Below are 20000 nucleotides of genomic sequence, written 5' to 3' on the forward strand. Positions count from 1 at the left end.
AACAAAATAGTATTCAACTTATCGAGAACTTTAACAGGGGCAAGAAGCGCCTGCATAGCGTAAACAAATTGTGAAACTAAGAAGGACTTAATAATACACAATTTGCCGCTTATACTTAAATTCCTTCTTGACCATCTGCAAATGATTTGTTCAACTTTTTCAAGTCTTTTGGACCAATTTTCCATAATTTCAGAGGCCGGGATGTCATTTTTAAAAATAATTCCCATGATTTTAACCTGGGTATTCCATTTAATATCGCAATATTTCTCTTGACAGTTTTTACGCGATCCCAACCACATTGCTTCCGTTTTACTTTTATTTAATTTTAAGCGAGATATATTGGAGAAATCATCAATGATTTCCAAAACCGTTTCCATGTCGTTTTTATCTTGAAGTAAAACAGTTATATCATCGGCGTACATAGCCAGTTTCAGGATACGCGATGTTTGTTCTGCAAAATCTACATCTGGTAAGGCAAATCCTTTAATATTGGGGTGACTTCGGATTTTGATTGCTAATAATTCTACAGCAAGCACGAAGGCCAAAGGTGAGAGGGGACGCGACTTTTGGGCTGTGTGACCGGGCCTTTAGGATATGTCCAAGAGGAGGGAAGGTCTTATTCCCATGTAAAAGCCCGGGGAAATCTGAGATAGTGACTTTAAATGCTGACTTGGCAGCGCGGCAGATGTAGCTCTAGTTTATCATGCTGGCAACGCTAATTTAAGCTCTGTGGCCTTCGACTTAAACTACTGGTCTCCTGGAGACGAACATGCGGCTTGAACACGTGAGTTAAAAGCTGTAACGCCTTACCTTGTCAATAATTGTGAAGTCAGGATCGTTAACGAGTTGACAGATGAGACCCTCCAGCGAAGCACCGATGGCGAAGAACACGAGACACATCAGCATGAAGATCCAGGCAAAGAGGATGAAGACCATCATGCCACTGCAATAGGGAACGCACGTGTACCGAGCAGTTAGTTGTGAGTTGAACCTTATACTCAAAACAGACACTGTGACTTAAAACAACAGCCCAGACCAACAAGAAAAGCAAATGCTTACACACGACTCGACTTCGTTACCCCCGCCCCTCCCTAAACCACCTTACCCCATGGAAGACTCCCTCCCTTTTAAGACCCCCAACCCCTGATGACATTTTCAAGACCGTGTTATCTTAGATATTCTGTTATTTACTTCTGTAAGTTTACTCCCATTTTAAGACCTGATTTTCTCAGGGTTTTGTTGGTCTTAAAAGGAGGATTCCACTACCCATGACCGCCAACCCCCCCTCCCCCCCAAAAAAAAAGAGAAGCTGTTCAAGCTTCATAAAACAATGTTCAAGAGAACTCCTTATGTGACCTTTATCAATCCATTTTGTTATTCAACCCTAAGAATATTTCAAATATTGAAACTAAAATGCACAACCCCAAACCTGCTTACCGCCCCCATCACTTACTAGCCTGATGTCGGAGAAGGGCTCCTAATATGGACCACTTTTTGTTTCATGCTGATAACTAGCTTGTTTCCTTGCGAAAAAGTTTCATTTTGTGTTTGGTAGTCCCTCTCTCTTAGGTTAACCGTTAGGCCAAATTAGAGTGAAATAGCTTTGATAGACATTCAGCAAAAATTAAATACAGAAACAATCACAAAGGGTCCATAATTATTAGGAGCCTGGGCGCCTAATATGGACCAGTGAAGCGGCCTTCACGAATCACTGTAAAAAGCCCTCTATATTTCAAAATAACATGATACAACTTAATGTACAAGTCAGTCTAATTAAAATATGCTCTAGATTTATCTGTTTCGGGTTGATGAGAGCATTATTTGAAGCACACCAGGAAACTAAAGAAACTAAATCCAAAACAGAGTGAAAATAAGTGAAATTATCAACTTCCACGAAAAGAAGACTTTTTGTTGCATTTTTTTTTCAAATCTCGAGGGCTAGTTATAGGTTATTTCCAGCAAGCTGAATAGCCTTTAGCTTTTATTTTGTTCGATTTGTTGAAGGTGGTCCATATTAGGGGACTCGCACATATTTTGAGATGTTGCTATTATTTTTTGTTTGCAGTAGAAACTCGGGGTCAACACTGCTAAAATGTAACAAATACGGTGTTAGCGGTCATCATTATACTTGTCTCGTCTAAATATCGGGCCCTATTGCTACGCTGAAAACACAATAGCTGTTAATGTCATCACCAATAGTCCAGCCAAGACTGTGACCAAATCAAACAATGACATCATTAAGCTTGATGACCTCAAGACTTATTTTCTTGACAGCTCAGTAGATATTTCATGGGTGAAAATCATCTCAAGCAAACATTTTCATGTCTGATGATTATCAACACCTACAATTGTCTGAAATTTTGAGGCTTTTGCTTCAAAATTAACTGAGAAAATATCAACGTTAGGTTTTTACAAACATGACCGCGCTGTGACCCCAAAATGAGACAGGGGTCAACCAAACTAAGGTCACGTCGGTAGATTATCAAACCATTGAAGTGTTCAAAGTTTCAAAGCTCTAGCTTCAAAAACGTCTCAGATAACGTCAATATTAGGTTATAATGTATCGAACATGATCCCCTGTGACCCCAAAACATGACGAGGGTCAATCAAACTTAGGTCAAGTCGGGAGATTATCAAACCCTAGAAGTGTGCAAGAATTCAAAGCTAGTTTCAAAAACATCCGAGATAACCTGAACGTTAAGTTTTTATGAAACAAACATGACCCCGCTGTGACCCCAACATTTGACGAGGGTCAACCAAACTGAGTTCACTTCGTGAGATCATCAAACCCTAAAAGTGTGCAAAGTTTCAGAGGTCTAGCTTGAAAAACTTCCGAGATAACCTCAACGTTAAGTTTTTTGTCCATACAACCGGACACATATGAATCCTAAGGCTAATACTCACCAATTACTCTGGTGAATCAAAAATACAAACATTCCTACAGCGCTGCGATATTAGTCGAAGTCACACGATTCTTGAGCGTGTTCATAAAGTGTCCCCTTAGACCACCAAAAAGAGTCCTTGTTCTACCGACCCCCCTTTGCAGCAGTGCAGAGTGCAGTCGATGGGGCTTGGGTGGGGGGAAGAAATACGGAGGTTGGGAGTGGGGGTAGAAAGAGGTAAGGGTTAACTGTCATCACGTAGTATAGTGTGAGTGTTTCTGGAGTCTGTTGTTTTGCAGACACGTGTCGGGGGATTTCAAGACGAAGAACTCTTCTACATCTTTGAAAATATACACTTAAATTATACTCTACAAGTTCCAGAGAAAGAACACTACCAACGGCCAATATATAGTTTTGCCCTTTAAATGACACTGAAATATAAGGGAGGTAACGCAGTGTGCCCGACTGAACCGATCTAATAGTGCACGTGACAGTACTAAAAGACGATGTTGAGAAATAACTGTCGGGTTTGAGAGTGAATACTCATGCTTTTAATGAGTCAGACTTTCCCACGTGATCGACATAAGAGGTCAGTTACTAGCGAGGGGTGTGTCTGAAACACGTGGACAAGAAGTACGTGTAGAAAGCTTGCCTCACGAAAAACGGAAGTATTTCCCCCCTCTCTCGACAACAATGCCCCCGCCCCTCCTCCACCCCGTGTCCATCTCCCCCCCCCCCCTGTCAACTGCCAGCCGGACAATCACCCCCCCCCCCTTTCCCCCAGAACAATGCGCCCGCCCCCTCCACCCCGTGTCCATATCCCCCACTCCCAGGACAATTTCCCCCTCCTTCCCATTATTGTGTATGTTTTCTGAGTTTTTAAATGGTGGATTTTGTAATGCAGCATATGTTGGAAAGTTAAATATGTAAATGATTGTTTATCTCAATGGTGCCCGCTGAATTTCACACACACAGCTACCAGACACCGAGCCCCCACCCCCACCTCATGCATCAACCGTGTACTACTGCTAAGAGGAAGGGGGGAGTTTTCTTGACACTTGGATGGGGTTTGCCACTTTACCAGTATATGATTTTGCCACCATGCGTTGTCTTTATCTTGCGCTTGTCTTCGTTGCCTGTCGCTGCGAGGTCGGGTAGGTTGAGCATGTAGGCCAGAATCACTATCACAGCGCCAATCAGCACCAGGAAGACACACAGAAACTGTATTCCCGTCAGACCCCAGCCTAGAGCACCGCTGCAGACGACAGAAGCATGCATCCACGTGTCATTGTTGTGCGAAATGTAGGCATCAAAAAAGGTTGGCAGACGACAGAAGCATGCATCAACGTGTCAATTGTGTGCGAAATGTAGGCATCAAAAAAGGTTGGCAGATGACAGAAGCATGCATCCACGTGTCAATTTTGTGCAATATGTAGGCTAGAAACGGGTTGGCAGACGACAGAAGCATGCATCCACGTGTCAATTGTGTGAGAAATGTAAGCATCGAAAAAGGTTGGCAGACGACAGAAGCATGCATAAACGTGTCAATTGTGTGCGAAATGTAGGCATCAAAAAAGGTTGGCAGATGACAGAAGCATGCATCCACGTGTCAATGCTGTGCAATATGTAGGCCAGAAAAAGGTTGGCAGATGACAGAAGCATGCATCCACGTGTCAATGTTGTGCAATATGTAGGCCAGAAAAAGGTTGGCAGATGACAGAAGCATGCATCCACGTGTCAATGTTGTGCAATATGTAGGCCAGAAAAAGGTTGGCAGATGACAGAAGCATGCATCCACGTGTCAATGTTGTGCAATATGTAGGCCAGAAAAAGGTTGGCAGATGACAGAAGCATGCATCCACGTGTCAATTGTGTGCGAAATGTAGGCATCGAAAAAGGTTGGCAGACGACAGAATCATACATCCACGTGTCAATGTTGTGCAATATGTAGGCCAGAAAAAGGTTGGCAGATGACAGAAGCATGCATCCACGTGTCAATGCTGTGCAATATGTAGGCCAGAAAAAGGTTGGCAGATGACAGAAGCATGCATCCACGTATCAATGTTACACAAAATGTTGCCATCGAAGAAGGTAGGCACCCGACAGAAGCATGAACCCCCTTTCGATTTTGTGCTATACGTTGGCATCGAAAATGGTTGGTCCCGTTTCTTTCGGGGTCCAAGCATGTCATCGCGATATGGCGGAATTATCGCGATGTAATCGAACGCCATATAGTTGAATTCCCATGTACCTTGCAAGGCACAGTTCTTTACATCAAAACAAATTCCACCCACTATCGCAGCTCTGTCCAGTCTTTTGCATGAGAAAACCCCTCTTCTTGAAGACGTACCAAATATCGACAGTGTGGCTGCTTTCTCCGAAGAGTTGGATCGTTTAAATGAACGAATTTCTGAAAACCACGGGTGCTAAGGCCTAAAAAAAAATAGGTGTGGTTACGGTAACCCGACCTACCCTATTTTTTGGGGCCGACCCCACATAGAGAATACTACATGGCTTGCTGTGTCGTACCATATTTACACGAGTTGTTTTTGTAAATATTGAACTGCGAGCGAAAGCGAGCTGTTCACTATTTGTAAAAGGAACGAGTGTAAATCTGGTACGGAACAGCAAGCCATGTAGTATTCTGTTTATCCTACATACTGTACTTACGTGTATTTTACTGAAAATGTCCTGCATTCGAGGCAGCTAAATTGAAGACGCTTGTTTTAGAACCTCGATCTCTTCTAAAGCCTCGTGCAATCTATTACGTCAAAGCAAAGAAACGTCACTCTGAAAGTGTGGCGTGACGTGTTAGTTCTAAAGATTCATCGAGGGTAATTAGCGAGCGCAATTTGTGTTTCTATAATGACGTTTGTCTCGGTGACTTTGGCATCATAAGCAGTGGAAAAACAGGTCCCTGCCAGACTTGCTTGACATGACCTCATTTACATGATATACACACGTGTGATTTGAACGATTATTATCTCACGGGTGACTCTCTCACGTGTGTAGGATAAAGCTTTTTATTACATTTGTCAAAAAAATACCAAAAAAACCCAAGTAAACGAGTGCAGAAAACGCAATGAAAGCGAAAGCGCCAGAGTCGCACACTTATTTCCCTGTCAAGTAGCTTTAATTTGTACACATTAGAAAAAAAAGTTTAAAAAAAAGAAGTGATTGCCGACCTTCCTACCCTATTTTTTTTTGCTATGTTACCGTAACCACACCTTTTTTTTTTTGGCCTAATGCAAAATTGATTTATAAAACATCTGTGCAGTGAAAGCAGTCTGACTGTTGCTGGTTGGCCTTATCCCACCCCGCGTACAATACCTGGTCGCATCTGAGACAGGGAACTAAATGTTTCCACGGGAAGGATTGTGCCCTAACTCCATGGGGCGGGGATGTAGCTCAGTCGGTAGCGCGCTGGATTTGTATTCAGTTGGCCGCTGTCAGCGTGAGTTCGATCCCAGGTTCGGCAGAAATTTATTTCAGAGTCAAATTTGTGTGCAGACTCTCTTCGGTGTCCGAACTCCCCCCCCGTGTACACTACATTGGGTGTGCACGTTAAAGATCCCACGATTGACAAAAGGGTCTTTCCTGGCAAAAATTGCTTAGGCACAGTTAATAATTGTCTACCTATACCCGTGTGACTTGGAATAATAGGCCGTGAAAGGTAAATATGCGCCGAAATGGCTGCAATTACTGGCCGTATAAAATTTCATCTCACACGGCATCACTGCAGAGCGCCTAGAACTGTACCCACGGAATATGCGCGATATAAGCCTCATTGATTGATTGATTGATTGATGTATGTGTCAGTCCCAGCACCGATTATGTCTGACAACGACAAGGTGTCTGTGACCAAGCGATCTACTCTAGGATTTTTATTCAATATAATTATTTCTTTTTCTTCTTCTTCTGCGTTCCCAGCCATGCTAAAACTGGTCGGCAGGGCAAATTCCACAGTCTGCTGCAGCGACGTTGCCGGCCCTCAGAGCTTCTCGTGGGTCTCCACTGGACTGGGCCATGTCTTGCGTCTCAGGGCGTATTCAATATATTTAACATTTTAACACTTTAAATCTTACATTTCAAATGACACTTAATATGCCTCTTAGGATAGAGAAACGTTTACTATATAATTATATAGGTCTTTTTATGTTAGAATATGCTGACCGTGCTCAGTGGTCTTGTTGTCAGCCTCATTACTACTTTCTAAAACTTATCAAAGACAATGAAGTATGGTATTGTATTTACTTGAGAGAGACCACCCATGTCATAAATAAACCACATCTTCACACATGTGCATAACTGTATATAAAATAAACTGAGGTCTTCGGCATTGGTCGATAAAAGATGAAGCGGAAGACGATATGCTCCCCCTCGGACCGACAAAAAAAGCTGGTCTGCCAACAAGCCACCAAACATCTTATAAGGTTCCCAACTTTTTGTGAACTTCCATCCCGAACTGAGGCCTGATTTAGGTAACTAGAGTTGATTCCTTATAATATAACTACGCAAGAACATGACATTGTTTTCTTTAAATATATCAGTTTCGCTAGAATAATTCCACATTTCTTTATCTCTATTCCTTTACATATACGAGGGCGATTTGACACTGCGGGCGGCGGTGATATGACACTGCTTATTGGTTGGAAATAATCAGAGCATGACGTCGTTTTTCCTCAAAGCGGGGGCGAAATGGGAAGGTCCGATTCGGTATCTCCACCAAGCTATTACGTCTGGCATGTGATTCCCGACTGAATTGCCGCCTCCAAAGTCGCCCCCTCCTGAATCGTCGCATGCCAGTTTTTTGTTTGTTTGTTTGTTTGCTTAACGCCCAGCCGACCACGAAAGGCCATATCAGGGTGCTGCTTTGACATTTAACGTGCGCCACACACAAGACAGAAGTCGCAGCACAGGCTTCATGTCTCACCCAGTCACATTATTCTGACACCGGACCAACTAGTCCTAGCACTAACCCCATAATGCCAGACGCCAGGCGGAGCAGCCACTAGATTGCCAATTTTAAAGTCTTAGGTATGACCCGGCCGGGGTTCGAACCCACGACCTTCCGATCACGGGGCGGACGCCTTACCACTAGGCCAACCGTGCCGGTTGCATGCCAGTTGCGTCGCCTCCTCCCGAATCGTCGCATGCCAGTTTCCCCCATGTCAAACCAAGGGTGGCATTTCGCCCTTGCGACTAGTAGGACTTGGTGGAAAACTGTTTCAAAGTCTACATTGCTGTTGGAGAAAACAAACAAACAAACAAACAATCAATCGGGAAACCACCATCGCATTCCTTCTCTGAGGTGTTTTTTCAAAGCCTGCGCCTTTTTAAATGATTGTCACGTATTTGTATGTAAAGTTAAACTAGTTCTTACTATTGGTACACACGTAGCCGACTGTACACTCACATAGACGGTGAACATGTAACTTCAAACTTACGTATATTGTCGTAACGCATCAACATGCTTCTCGGATGATTTCAATGTCTTCTTCTTGTCGTCCAATCCAACGCCTTTTAGTGCCTGGAATCACGTTAATTTTTAGAGTAATAAACCACACCATGCAGTGATGAAGCAAAATACGATGATAACACAAGAAGGGAAGGAAAGTGGGGTGGGGGTGGGGGGGGGGGGGGGCAATTGCTAAAGGGCACAGTCCTTCCCGTGATAAACAATTCTACTCACCAAGTTTGATCCGTACAACTACAAGCTTTTATATCAAAACCATCCCACCATTTTGACACATACCAACAATCAACAGCCACCGTGCTCCTTGTAAAGAGTGGTGGTTTTTTTTTTTACATTTAGTCAAATTTTTACTAAATGTTTTAACATAGACGGGGAATCGAGACGAGAGTGGTGGTGTATGTATGACTGTATATATGTGTGTGTGTGTGTGTGTGTGTGTGTGTGTGTGTGTGTGTGTGTGTGTGTGCGTGTGTGTGTGTGCAGAGCGATTCAGAGAAAACTATTAAGGATAAAGATAAGATTTGATATAGTTCTGTGAGGTTACCCTCATGGACATTGGGGCTGTTTTCTCACTGCGGAAAGCTAACTGCCATACAGTTGGACGCTACCCCTTTTTTCTTCCCTTTTTCCTGCATGCATGTATGTATGTTTCTATGCCCTGAGACTTTATGCTGTAAACTTGGGTTCTTTATCGTGAGCATGCGTGCACACAAGGGTGTTCAGACACCAAGGAGAGTCTGCACAAAGTTGACTCTGGGAAATAAATCCCTCGCCGAACGTGGGGATCGAACCCACGCCGATAGGGACAACTGAGTTTTAAGCCAGCGCCGCTACCGACTAAGCTATTTCCCCGCCCGTAGACCGATCCTCATGAAACTTCACATGAACGTTTCTGGGTATGATAATTATCCTCACCCATATTTTTTCATTTTTTCGATAAATGTCTTTGATGACGTCATGTCCGGCTTTTTGTGAAAGTTGAGGCGGCACTGTCACGCCTTCATTTTTAAAGCAAATGAATTGACATTTTGGTCAAGCAATCTTCAATAAAGGCCGGGCTTTGGTATTGCATTTCAGCGTAAAGGCTTAAAATATAATTAACCCTTACACTGGTTCAATTCTGTAACACATGTTACATAGCCACTGGTGAATTAACAGAGAGAAAAATAAAGAAAAACGCGTACGGTCATATAGGTTTTCGCATCCATGGGAGGTAATCGGAACCGACCAAACAGACTGAGCCAGTAGCGCGACATATGTCGTGACAACCAGGTGACAGTATACGTAAAGTAGCGCGACATATGTCGTGACAACCAGGTGACAGTATACGTAAAGTAGCGCGACATATGTCGCGACAACCAGCCTAAGGGTTAAAGAGTTTGGTCATTAAAAATCAGAAAATTGTAATTAAAATAATGTTTTTTATAAAACGATCCAACAATAATTTCATCTCAGAAAAATAAAAATATGAAAATGATGATTAAAATCAAATTTCGGAAATTGATTTTAAAACAATTTTATCTTATTTCTTTTCGGTTCCTGATTCAAAAAACATATAGATTGTTATGTTTCGATTACAAAAAAGCTCCGAGAGTTAAAAAGAATAGAGATACAGAAAAGCGTGCGATCCTGCTTAGCACAACCACTACCGCGCTGTACTGGCTTGTCAATTTCACTGCCTTTTCCACGAGCGGGGGACTGACGATGCTATACGGTCTTGGTGAAACAAATGCAGTGCGTTCAGTTTCATTCTGTGAGTTTGACAGCTTGACTAAATGTAGTAATTTTGCCTTACGCGATTTGTTTAATGAATTCATTCTTGGTGAACATTGACGGCTTTTTGTGTGAAATTATTTCATCAAAATTAACAAGGATCATTGAGGTTTGGGTCAACAAGACTTGGGACATGTCTGGAGGCCAACAAACCTTAACATCCGAGTACACTTCAACGATATACATGTATATATATATATATATTTATTTTTGTCCCTCTCTATCTATGGACAGCCTAACGCTCCTTAATACTAAGAATCTTCTGATTACTCTAATTATAAAATAATATTAGCACGTTCAATTCTATTTAATTCTTTGAAATGTCCAAGTAAAAAGCCCCTAGTTTTTATGCTTTTAAACGTTATGCCTTTTGTTTCATAAGTTCCCACGAGCGCAGTGGCGTGGTGACGGGCGCAGTGGCGTGGTGGTAAGACGTCGGCCTCCTAATCGAGAGGTCGTGAGTTCGAATCCCGGTCGCTGCCGCCCGGGTGGGTTAAGAGTGGAGATTTTTCCGATCTCACAGGTCAACTTATGTGCAGACCTGCTAGTGACTTAACCCCCTTCCCGGTGTGTACACGCAAGCACACGACCAAGTGCGCACGGAAAAGATCCTGTAATCCATGTCGGAGTTCGGTGGGTTATGGAAACACGAAAATACCCAGCATGCCTACTCAACGAAAGCGGAGTGAGCTGACTATGCTCTCAGAGCATAGTGTGGGGAACCCAAATGGGCAAACGAGCTCACACGTAACCAGAAACATTCTGGAACGCTGAAGAAGAAGAAGATAAGTCAAACAGGTACGCCTGATCACAATTCTGACACACTCTAAATGGAAGTGTTCCATTTCTGAACACCCTTTCTGTAACCAGTTTTGAACACAGAGTTCTACCAGCAAAAGTAGCGCATATGGTAAACACTATGGTGTTCAAATGAACACATGGTAACCTACTAGTAGCACATAATTATGGTAAACACAAGTGGTCCTTTAAACACTAGTGGTTATCGGTGTAGGCTACGTTCGCTAGTACCGTACAATCATGCACTATGTCTCGATGTGCTCAAAACTGGTTACAGAAAGGGTGTTCAAAAGTAGAACATTTCAGTTTAGAGAGCAGAAGATATCTAACACGTCGCTTGACCTCCCGTTACTAACATACTGACACTGTCTTTCATGTTCTGGATGGCATCCTTGAATCCGTTCAGGCTTTCCTGGGTGGCGTTAAGATTGCCCTTTATATCTGAAACCAAATAAAAAGAAACAATCTGACTCCTTGTTTTGTGTTTGTTTATTTGTTTGTTGTTGGTGTTATTGGGTTTGGTAAGGATAAACTTACACGAAATTGTACAGAGCGGACAGAGTGGAACCAACAAAACCTTCAACTGCATGTCCCAGAAGTTTTCAGAGAGAGAGAGAGAGAGAGAGAGAGAGAGAGAGAGAGAGAGAGAGAGAGAGAGAAGAGAGAGAGAGAGAGAGAGAGAGAGAGAGAGAGAGAGAGAGAGAGAGAGAGAGAGAGAGAGGACAATAAATGACAACATGACATTATATTATCGATGGTAAGAATATCTGTGTGTGTTTTTTTAAATCCAGCCCTCGCTCTGAGAACAAACAAGAAGGGCAAAGCCCATACGACTCACATGCTTTACACATTTTTCCTACCAAAATACATGTGACCTTGACCCAAGGTCAAGGTCATCCAAGGTCATGCACCACAAAGCTGTTAATTCAAGACATAGGAAGTACAATGGTGCTTATTGGCTCTTTCTACCATGAGATATGGTCACTTTTAGTGGTTCACTACCTTATTTTGGTCACATTTCATAAGGGTCAAAGTGACCTTGACCTTGATCATATGTGACCAAATGTGTCTCATGATGAAAGCATAACATGTGCCCCACATAATTTTTAAGTTTGAAACAGTTATCTTCCATAGTTCAGGGTCAAGGTCACTTCAAAATATGTATACAATCCAACTTTGAAGAGCTCCTGTGACCTTGACCTTGAAGCAAGGTAAACCAAACTGGTATCAAAAGATGGGGCTTACTTTGCCCTATATATCCTATATAGGTGAGGTATTGAATCTCAAAAACTTCAGAGAAAATGTGAAAAATGTGAAAAATAGCTGTTTTTTAGGCAACATTTATGGCCCCTGCGACCTTGACCTTGAAGCAAGGTCAAGATGCTATGTATGTTTTTTGGGGCCTTGTCATCATACACCATCTTGCCAAATTTGGTACTGATAGACTGAATAGTGTCCAAGAAATATCCAACGTTAAAGTTTTCCGGACGGACGGACGTCCGGACGGACGGACGGACGGACGGACGGACGGACGGACGACTCGGGTGAGTACATAGACTCACTTTTGCTTCGCATGTGAGTCAAAAATGAAGCGTGATGGCAAACTTCCACTATTTTTTAATGCATAATATGTAGGTCATAACGCATGTATGCTAAGCACAAAGGAGCATACATCAATTCAGCATAACCTCTCGGCGAATACAATGAATGTCACATTGACAATGACAATTGTTTCAACAGACTGGGTCAGACCGGAGAGGTTCATTTGATCGACTCCATTCTCTCTCTCACCTTTAACTATGTCTCGTGAAGAAATGTCAATCTTCCCTGGGATGTCATTCACCTGCTTCATTCCCTGCGTAGTGAGAACAAGTCTTGTCATAACCACTTCAAACGCTCGGTTAATTACCTCACTCGATACCTTAAAAGGTACGGTTTTTCCCCGTGTAAACGATTCGCTTCACCAGGGATAATATCAGAGCACCCCTCCACTTTGACATATACCAAAAATCGATTAATTTAAAAAAAAAACACTCAACTGACAGTAATGTCAAGTAGTAATGTCTTTAACTGACACTAGTGTCAACCTGCACAATTAATTAATAAAAAAAATCCCATTCTGCTTGTCAGGATGTTGATTTCAGGTAGGTGTCTAAGCGGAGGGTGCGTCTTATCCCATGTAAAAGCCTGCCAGATACATCTGAGATATTGAGAAGAACTCCGCCACCTCTTACCGCCTCAACAAAGGGGGTATTGGGGTAGGGTAGCCAACAGACGTCGGGTGAAACTGATGTTGATTCATAATAATAATAATAATAATAATAATAATAAATAATTTTTCTATAGCGCGAGTCCAATCAATTGGCTCCAGGCGCTTTAAAAATTCCTTCTAAAACTAGCACAAATTAAACGAGCATACAAAGCATACAATTAAACTGAGATAAAACAAAAAAACCCAAAGCACTGAGCAAACTGGGCGAACATTGTTACACCCCTTCACACACACACACACACACAATCATAACACTGACAGACAAACCATACTGTACATACAGGGAAGAGAGTTCCAAAGCAGAAACAGAGTTGTGGAGAGTCTTGAGGAGGCTAAGAAAAGGCTTTACGAAACAGATATGTTTTGAGTTGTGTTTTGAGGGAGGAAAGGCTACCGGAATCACGGATAGAATTGGGAAGTGCGTTCCAGACGGTCGGAATCGGATGCCTAAAGGTTCTTTCACCAAAGGTTTTGGTCCTGGTTTTTGGTATGCGAAGGAGTTTTTCAGAGCAGGATCTGAGGGAACGGGTTGGCTCGTAGATACTGAGGGAATTGGACAGATAGGGGGATTTCTCAAAACAGCGGCACCCTAACACAGCTATAGCTTGTATTCGATTCTGAACTTCACACGAAGCCAGTGAAGGTTGGTAAGTACGGGATTGACATGGTCTTTCTTTGACTTCTGCAGAATGAGCCTTGCGGCACTATTCTGAACTCTCTGTAAGCGATCAAGTTCTTCGGTGGGGAGGCCAGCAAGCACTGTTACAGTAGTCAAGTCGACTCAGGATCAGAGAGGAAACAAGTTGGAACAGTGGCTTGGAGTGTCAGGAATGATCTAACAGATGAAATCTTGTGCAACTCAAAAAAAGGCACATTTACAAACAAAACTAATGTGTTTTTGCATTGTCAGAGCAGAGTCCAGATAGACGCCTAGGTCCTTAACAGTGGTTTGGGAAACAATCTGAGTGTCGCCTATTGTCAAGGAAGTACAGTCAGTCTGATTTAAAGCATGCTTTGACCCTGACAGCATCACCTCAGTCTCTGAGTCATTCAGCTTGAGTTTATTGTCTATCATTCAGTCTTTCACTGACTCGATGCAGTGCTCAGTGTTTTTAAGTACTTTTGGAAAATCACTGGGACGGGCGCAGTGGCCTAGTGGGTGAGACATCGCTCTCCTTTTCGGAAGATCGTGAGTACAAATCCCGGCCACTGACGCCTGGTTCGTTAACTAAGGGTGGAGATTTTTCCGATCTCCCAGGTCAACTAATGTGCAGACCTGCAAGTGACTTATCCCCCTTCGTGTGTACACGCAAGCACAAGACCACATGCGCACGGACAAGATCCGGTAATCCATGTTCGGTGGGTTATAGAATCACAAAAATACCCAGCATGCTTCCCCCGAAAGCGGCGTATGGCTGCCTGAAAGGCGGAGTAAAACGGTCATACACGTAAAAACCGACTCGTGCAAAAACATGAATGAACGTGGGAGTTTCAGACCATGAACGAAGAAGAAAGAAGAAAGAAGAAAGAAGAAAGAAGAAAGAAGAAAGAAGAAAGAAAGAAAGAAAGAAAGAAAGAAAGAAAGAAGAAAGAAGAAAGAAAGAAGAAAGAAAGAAGAAAGAAAGAAGAAAGAAAGAAGAAAGAAAGAAGAAAGAAAGAAGAAAGAAAGAAGAAAGAAAGAAGAAAGAAAGAAGAAAGAAAGAAGAAAGAAAGAAGAAGAAAGAAGAAGAAAGAAGAAGAAAGAAGAAGAAAGAAGAAGAAAGAAGAAGAAAGAAGAAGAAAGAAGAAAGAAGAAAGAAGAAAGAAGAAGAAGAAGAAGAAGAAGAAGAAGAAGAAGAAGAAGAAGAGAAGATGTATATATGGTGCAAAATAATGATTGTAATAAAGCAAGGAATCTCTCGTACACTGTAGCTTTGCAAGAACAGACAAAAAATGTTCTTTCGATTTCCTTGTGTGCATTTCTTATCTCCTTGGCTTTTCTCGTAATCTGTCCGGGCAGCCAAAAAATTACTCATTTAAAACAGTTCACATCTTGTGTGTGTGCCAGTGTGTGTGCCAGTGTCTGTGCCAGTGTCTGTGCCATTGTGTGCGTGTGCGTGTGTGTGAGAGTGTGTTGTATATGAGTGTGTGCGTGTTTAAACTCGCCTTATTAACATTACCCAGGAGATCAAGAGTGTCCAATTTGCTGAAATCATCCTGCGCACCTTGCAAGTCAACCTGCAGTCCATTTGTTAATTATAATGAAGATCACTATACCTTTGTTAAAACATGTATAAGTAAATGGGTTACTCTACATAGCTAGTACACCATTTTGTGACATGCATTCTCAGCCCTTTAAATGATTATAAGGTATATTACATGGCAACTAGAAACTCTTTACTTTTGTCATTAATACTCCAGTTAGATAATGATACAGACATTCAATGAAAACGAAGCATCTATAGGTCTTTAGAAAAAAAAAGTTATTATTAAAATGTATGTCACATCCTTTGGTTTCCCATGTTACGCGGGTGATGTATTTTGAAATGCTTGTAATGTAATTAAGGTAGATAATCAAAATGTGCAGCGAAGGGCACATTGTAAAACAGTACTGCTTTATGAAATCAATTGCAATGGTTAAAATGTCTCAGTAAAAAAAAGTATATATATATCACTCGCGTAACATGGTTTCCCTCGGTAACAAGCTCATCATCATCACCATCCTCCTCCTCAACATCATGATGAACAACAACTTAACTCACCTCGTGCATTTTCTCAAAGACATCATCTGGATGTGTGTGTGTGTGTGTGTGTGTGTGTGTGTGTGTGTGTGTTTGTGTGTGTGCCTATGTGCGTGCGCGTTTACAAGCGCATATGTCCCCTAATATAGACGGGCCTGTGTCCGTTCATGCGTGGATGACGTAAAATCTGCTTAACCGAGTAACTGGATGATCAAGAAGCTGTGATACTTGTATAACAGACGCTTGTTTTACGCGAGCGCACACGCGCACACACACACACTCACACATGCTCGCATAAAATGCTGTTGACATCTTCCAGAAAACACACGCACGCGCTCTCTCTCTCTCTTTTTCTTTCCTGATCCGCATTATTAACTTCCAGATACCAACTAACGCACGAACTCTCCCCCCCTCCCCCTCCCCTCCCCATCTTTAGAACTTTCAGCTGCCAATGAACCAGAGTCAACCACGAGTTGTCTATGCTCCAGGTTTAGCAATACCTACGACAAACATGTACCACCCACCTGTGGTGAAGGTAGAGAGGCAGCAGAGCCACCCGGGAAATTTTGGGTGACGTTGTTCAATGCTTTTATCTGGTCTTTCAGTAACTCCAGGTCTGTAGACACCTCCTGCAACGTCTTGTTGCTCTCTGCGGAGACTGCATGAGCAGGAAAACGAATGGGTTAATGCTTTCAACAAACTCAGGTCGCAAAGAGCGTCGACTCAACACTGACTTCATGTGCAATCTGGAACTGGTGTGCTTGCCCTTGAGTTGCTGTAAGATTTTAAGATGACTTATGTAAATTCTGGAGGATGTAATTTTGGTGCTACAAAGAACCGACGCGCTCACAAAACAAAACGAACACTAGAATTGGAAAATTAATTAAAGTTTTATTGTGAATATGGTCATACTTGTCAATGTCGTAGGAATCCGGAATCAGCTCGTAATATCAATATATAAAAAGCTAAACATAAACCTATGGAGAGCTAAGTAACTTATATAGGAGCGTGGCGGAAAAACTGATCTAAGTTTAGAATGTGAATTGATGCTAAAATGTGGAGTAGATATGACTAGCTTGAGTGAGAGCGCAGAACAGTAGAGTGTGAAGCGTGGAGAGTGGAGCGAGACTAAGCGCGGAGCGAGAAGCGCGGAGCGGTGGAAACTTTGACAGCATCAATATAACCTAAACAGGCTCAAGGCGAGCAACTAAACAGAACATTACAAATTAACTTGATAAAACTGGTCCCAGGAACAGAGCAAAAACCCTATCTATACTAAAACACATGTTGCTCCCTGAACGGCTTCCCAGCAAGTGACAACGAATACAGGCTATCCACCACAGAGGTGAACTAAAAATTACTGCGCGTTACTACGGTTTTACTGTTGCAAAGCATGCGTCCCGTGCTCTCCGGGGAAAATCTCCATAGGCTAGCATGATATCCAGCGTGAGCCATACAGGCACATGAAATCAATATCAGAAAAACGCCGGCCACACTCTCGTTTATAAACTATTTGTTCGTTACAATATTTAACGTCAGTACAACAAAAACAAAGGTCGTACCAGGACGCTCATACTTAATAAAGAAAACTAGAAGATAAAGAGCGAGCTAGACCCGCACGCGAACCTACAGAGGTGGCTGCAAGATGGGAACAAATAGGGGCAAAAGTGAGATAAGGAAAGAAAAGTGAAAGAAAAGAGGTGAGAAGGAGATCAGAAAAAGGGGAAGCCACCACCACGGAAAGTCGCATGCGAGTCAAGCTAGAAGCATGACTAAAAAACACAAGCAAAACAAAAAGAATCTAGATACACAGAAGGCTCCTTAGCAGGGGCATTCACAACTGGTTTTACAATAAATGGCCTCTTTTTTTTTTATGACGGATAGTATATATGAAGTGTAGCACATGACGAGTTGAGTCCACGCTCTTTGCGACCTGAGTCTATTGAAAACATTGACCCGTTTGTCGACCCGTCATAAAAAAAGCCTTTCATTCCATTACCATATACAGTGACACCCACAAACATAGCCACCACCCCCCCCCCCCCCCCCCCGAAATCTAATTCACAAAAGCAAGGTTCCCGCATTAATAATAACATCGACCCAAAAAATAAGAACAGCTAAAACGAAACAAATTTTGCATGTCAAAGGAAATAACACTCAAATTTGTGTCCAAAACGGTAGGTTTTGTTCACCCATCTGTCTAACAATGACGTTATGGCATGATAAACGGCGTACGGAGTCAGTCTCAAAAGCCATAAAAGGCGTGGTTTGATCACGTTTTAGCGGGTAATGGGGGGGGGGGGGGGGGGGGGGGGGTCGAAGAATAAAAGAAGTAAGATCATGCAAAGCGTACTTTCTGCCAAACGACGAAGAGCGTTTGCGGCGTCCATGAGTTTGGTTTTCTGTAGGATTGCATCCACGAGCGGCGCTCCCACCAGCGTGCCAATGTCTGTCATTCAAATACAACCCAACATCGTTACGTGCAAATGGTAACTATTTTCAGCGTGCCCATGTCTGTCATTGAAATACAACCCAACATCGATACATGGAAATGGTAACTATTTTCAGCGTGCCCATGCCTGTCATTGAAATACAACCCAACATCGATACGTGGAAATGGTAACTATTTTCAGCGTGCTTAATGTCTGTCATTGAAATACAACCCAACATCGATACATGGAAATGGTAACTATTTTCAGCGTGCCCATGCCTGTCATTGAAATACAACTCAACATCGATACGTGGAAATTGTAACTATTTTCAGCGTGCTTAATGTCTGTCATTGAAATACAACCCAACATCGATACGTGGAAATTGTAACTATTTTCAGCGTGCTTAATGTCTGTCATTCAAATACAACTCAACATCGATACGTGGAAATGGTAACTATTTTCAGCGTGCCCATGACTGTCATTGAAATACAACCCAACATCGATACATGGAAATGGTAACTATTTTCAGCGTGCTTAATGTCTGTCATTGAAATACAACCCAACATCGATACGTGGAAATGGTAACTATTTTCAGCGTGCTTAATGACTGTCATTGAAATACAACCCAACATCGATACGTGGAAATGGTAACTATTTTCAGCGTGCTTAATGTCTGTCATTGAAATACAACCCAACATCGATACGTGGAAATGGTAACTATTTTCAGCGTGCTTAATGTCTGTCATTGAAATACAACCCAACATCGATACGTGGAAATGGTAACTATTTTCAGCGTGCTTAATGACTGTCATTGAAATACAACCCAACATCGATACGTGGAAATGGTAACTATTTTCAGCGTGCTTAATGACTGTCATTGAAATACAACCCAACATCGATACGTGGAAATGGTAACTATTTTCAGCGTGCTTAATGTCTGTCATTGAAATACAACCCAACATCGATACATGGAAATTGTAACTATTTTCAGCGTGCTTAATGTCTGTCATTGAAATACAACCCAACATCGATACATGGAAATGGTAACTATTTTCAGCGTGTCCATGCCTGTCATTGAAATACAACTCAACATCGATACGTGGAAATTGTAACTATTTTCAGCGTGCCCATGCCTGTCATTGAAATACAACCCAACATCGATATATGGAAATGGTAACTATTTTCAGCGTGCCCATGCCTGTCATTGAAATACAACTCAACATCGATACGTGGAAATTGTAACTATTTTCAGCGTGCTTAATGTCTGTCATTGAAATACAACCCAACATCGATACATGGAAATGGTAACTATTTTCAGCGTGCCCATGACTGTCTTTCAAATACAACTCAACATCGATACATGGACATTGTAAATATTTCGCATTGTTTCCTCTTCAAGCAGTTTTTGCACGGCACACTCCCTCCAGCAAAACCGGTTCTGCTCATTAACTCAGAGCTTCTATTAGATTGGATGACATACCCAAAAGTCAACATCCTGACTGCTTTCTTAGTGTGCAGAGGGAACGTTGATGAATTTATTTCTTAAATATATAATAGAAAAAAATGGATTGCTTGCTTCAGAAATTCGAATTATACTTAGCTTCCGCGTGCTTAAAGCCGAACTTACGTCTTGAGTAGACCCAGCCT

The 20000-nt window shown here is 42.2% G+C and overlaps 2 protein-coding genes across 2 annotated transcripts in view; both read right to left on the reverse strand.

Moving 5' to 3' along the window:
* LOC138947935 (prominin-1-like) overlaps window positions 1-12781 on the reverse strand; it is a 27260-nt gene extending 14479 nt beyond the window's left edge. Inside the window, exons 1-5 of the mRNA XM_070319461.1 lie at window positions 12721-12781; window positions 11294-11370; window positions 8330-8412; window positions 3964-4137; window positions 811-943 (exon numbers count right to left, since the gene is read on the reverse strand). Coding sequence (XP_070175562.1) covers window positions 811-943; window positions 3964-4137; window positions 8330-8412; window positions 11294-11370; window positions 12721-12781 — 528 coding nt within the window. The remainder of the gene's footprint in view (window positions 1-810; window positions 944-3963; window positions 4138-8329; window positions 8413-11293; window positions 11371-12720) is intronic.
* A 2233-nt stretch (window positions 12782-15014) lies between these two features.
* LOC138948681 (prominin-1-like) overlaps window positions 15015-20000 on the reverse strand; it is a 21587-nt gene continuing 16601 nt past the window's right edge. The window contains exons 6-8 of the mRNA XM_070320271.1: window positions 18275-18370; window positions 16446-16579; window positions 15015-15418 (exon numbers count right to left, since the gene is read on the reverse strand). Of these exons, the coding sequence (XP_070176372.1) occupies window positions 15227-15418; window positions 16446-16579; window positions 18275-18370 (422 nt within the window). The 3' untranslated portion in view covers window positions 15015-15226. The remainder of the gene's footprint in view (window positions 15419-16445; window positions 16580-18274; window positions 18371-20000) is intronic.

This window comes from Littorina saxatilis, linkage group LG15 (assembly GCF_037325665.1).
Source record: "Littorina saxatilis isolate snail1 linkage group LG15, US_GU_Lsax_2.0, whole genome shotgun sequence".
Lineage (NCBI taxonomy): Eukaryota > Metazoa > Mollusca > Gastropoda > Littorinimorpha > Littorinidae > Littorina > Littorina saxatilis.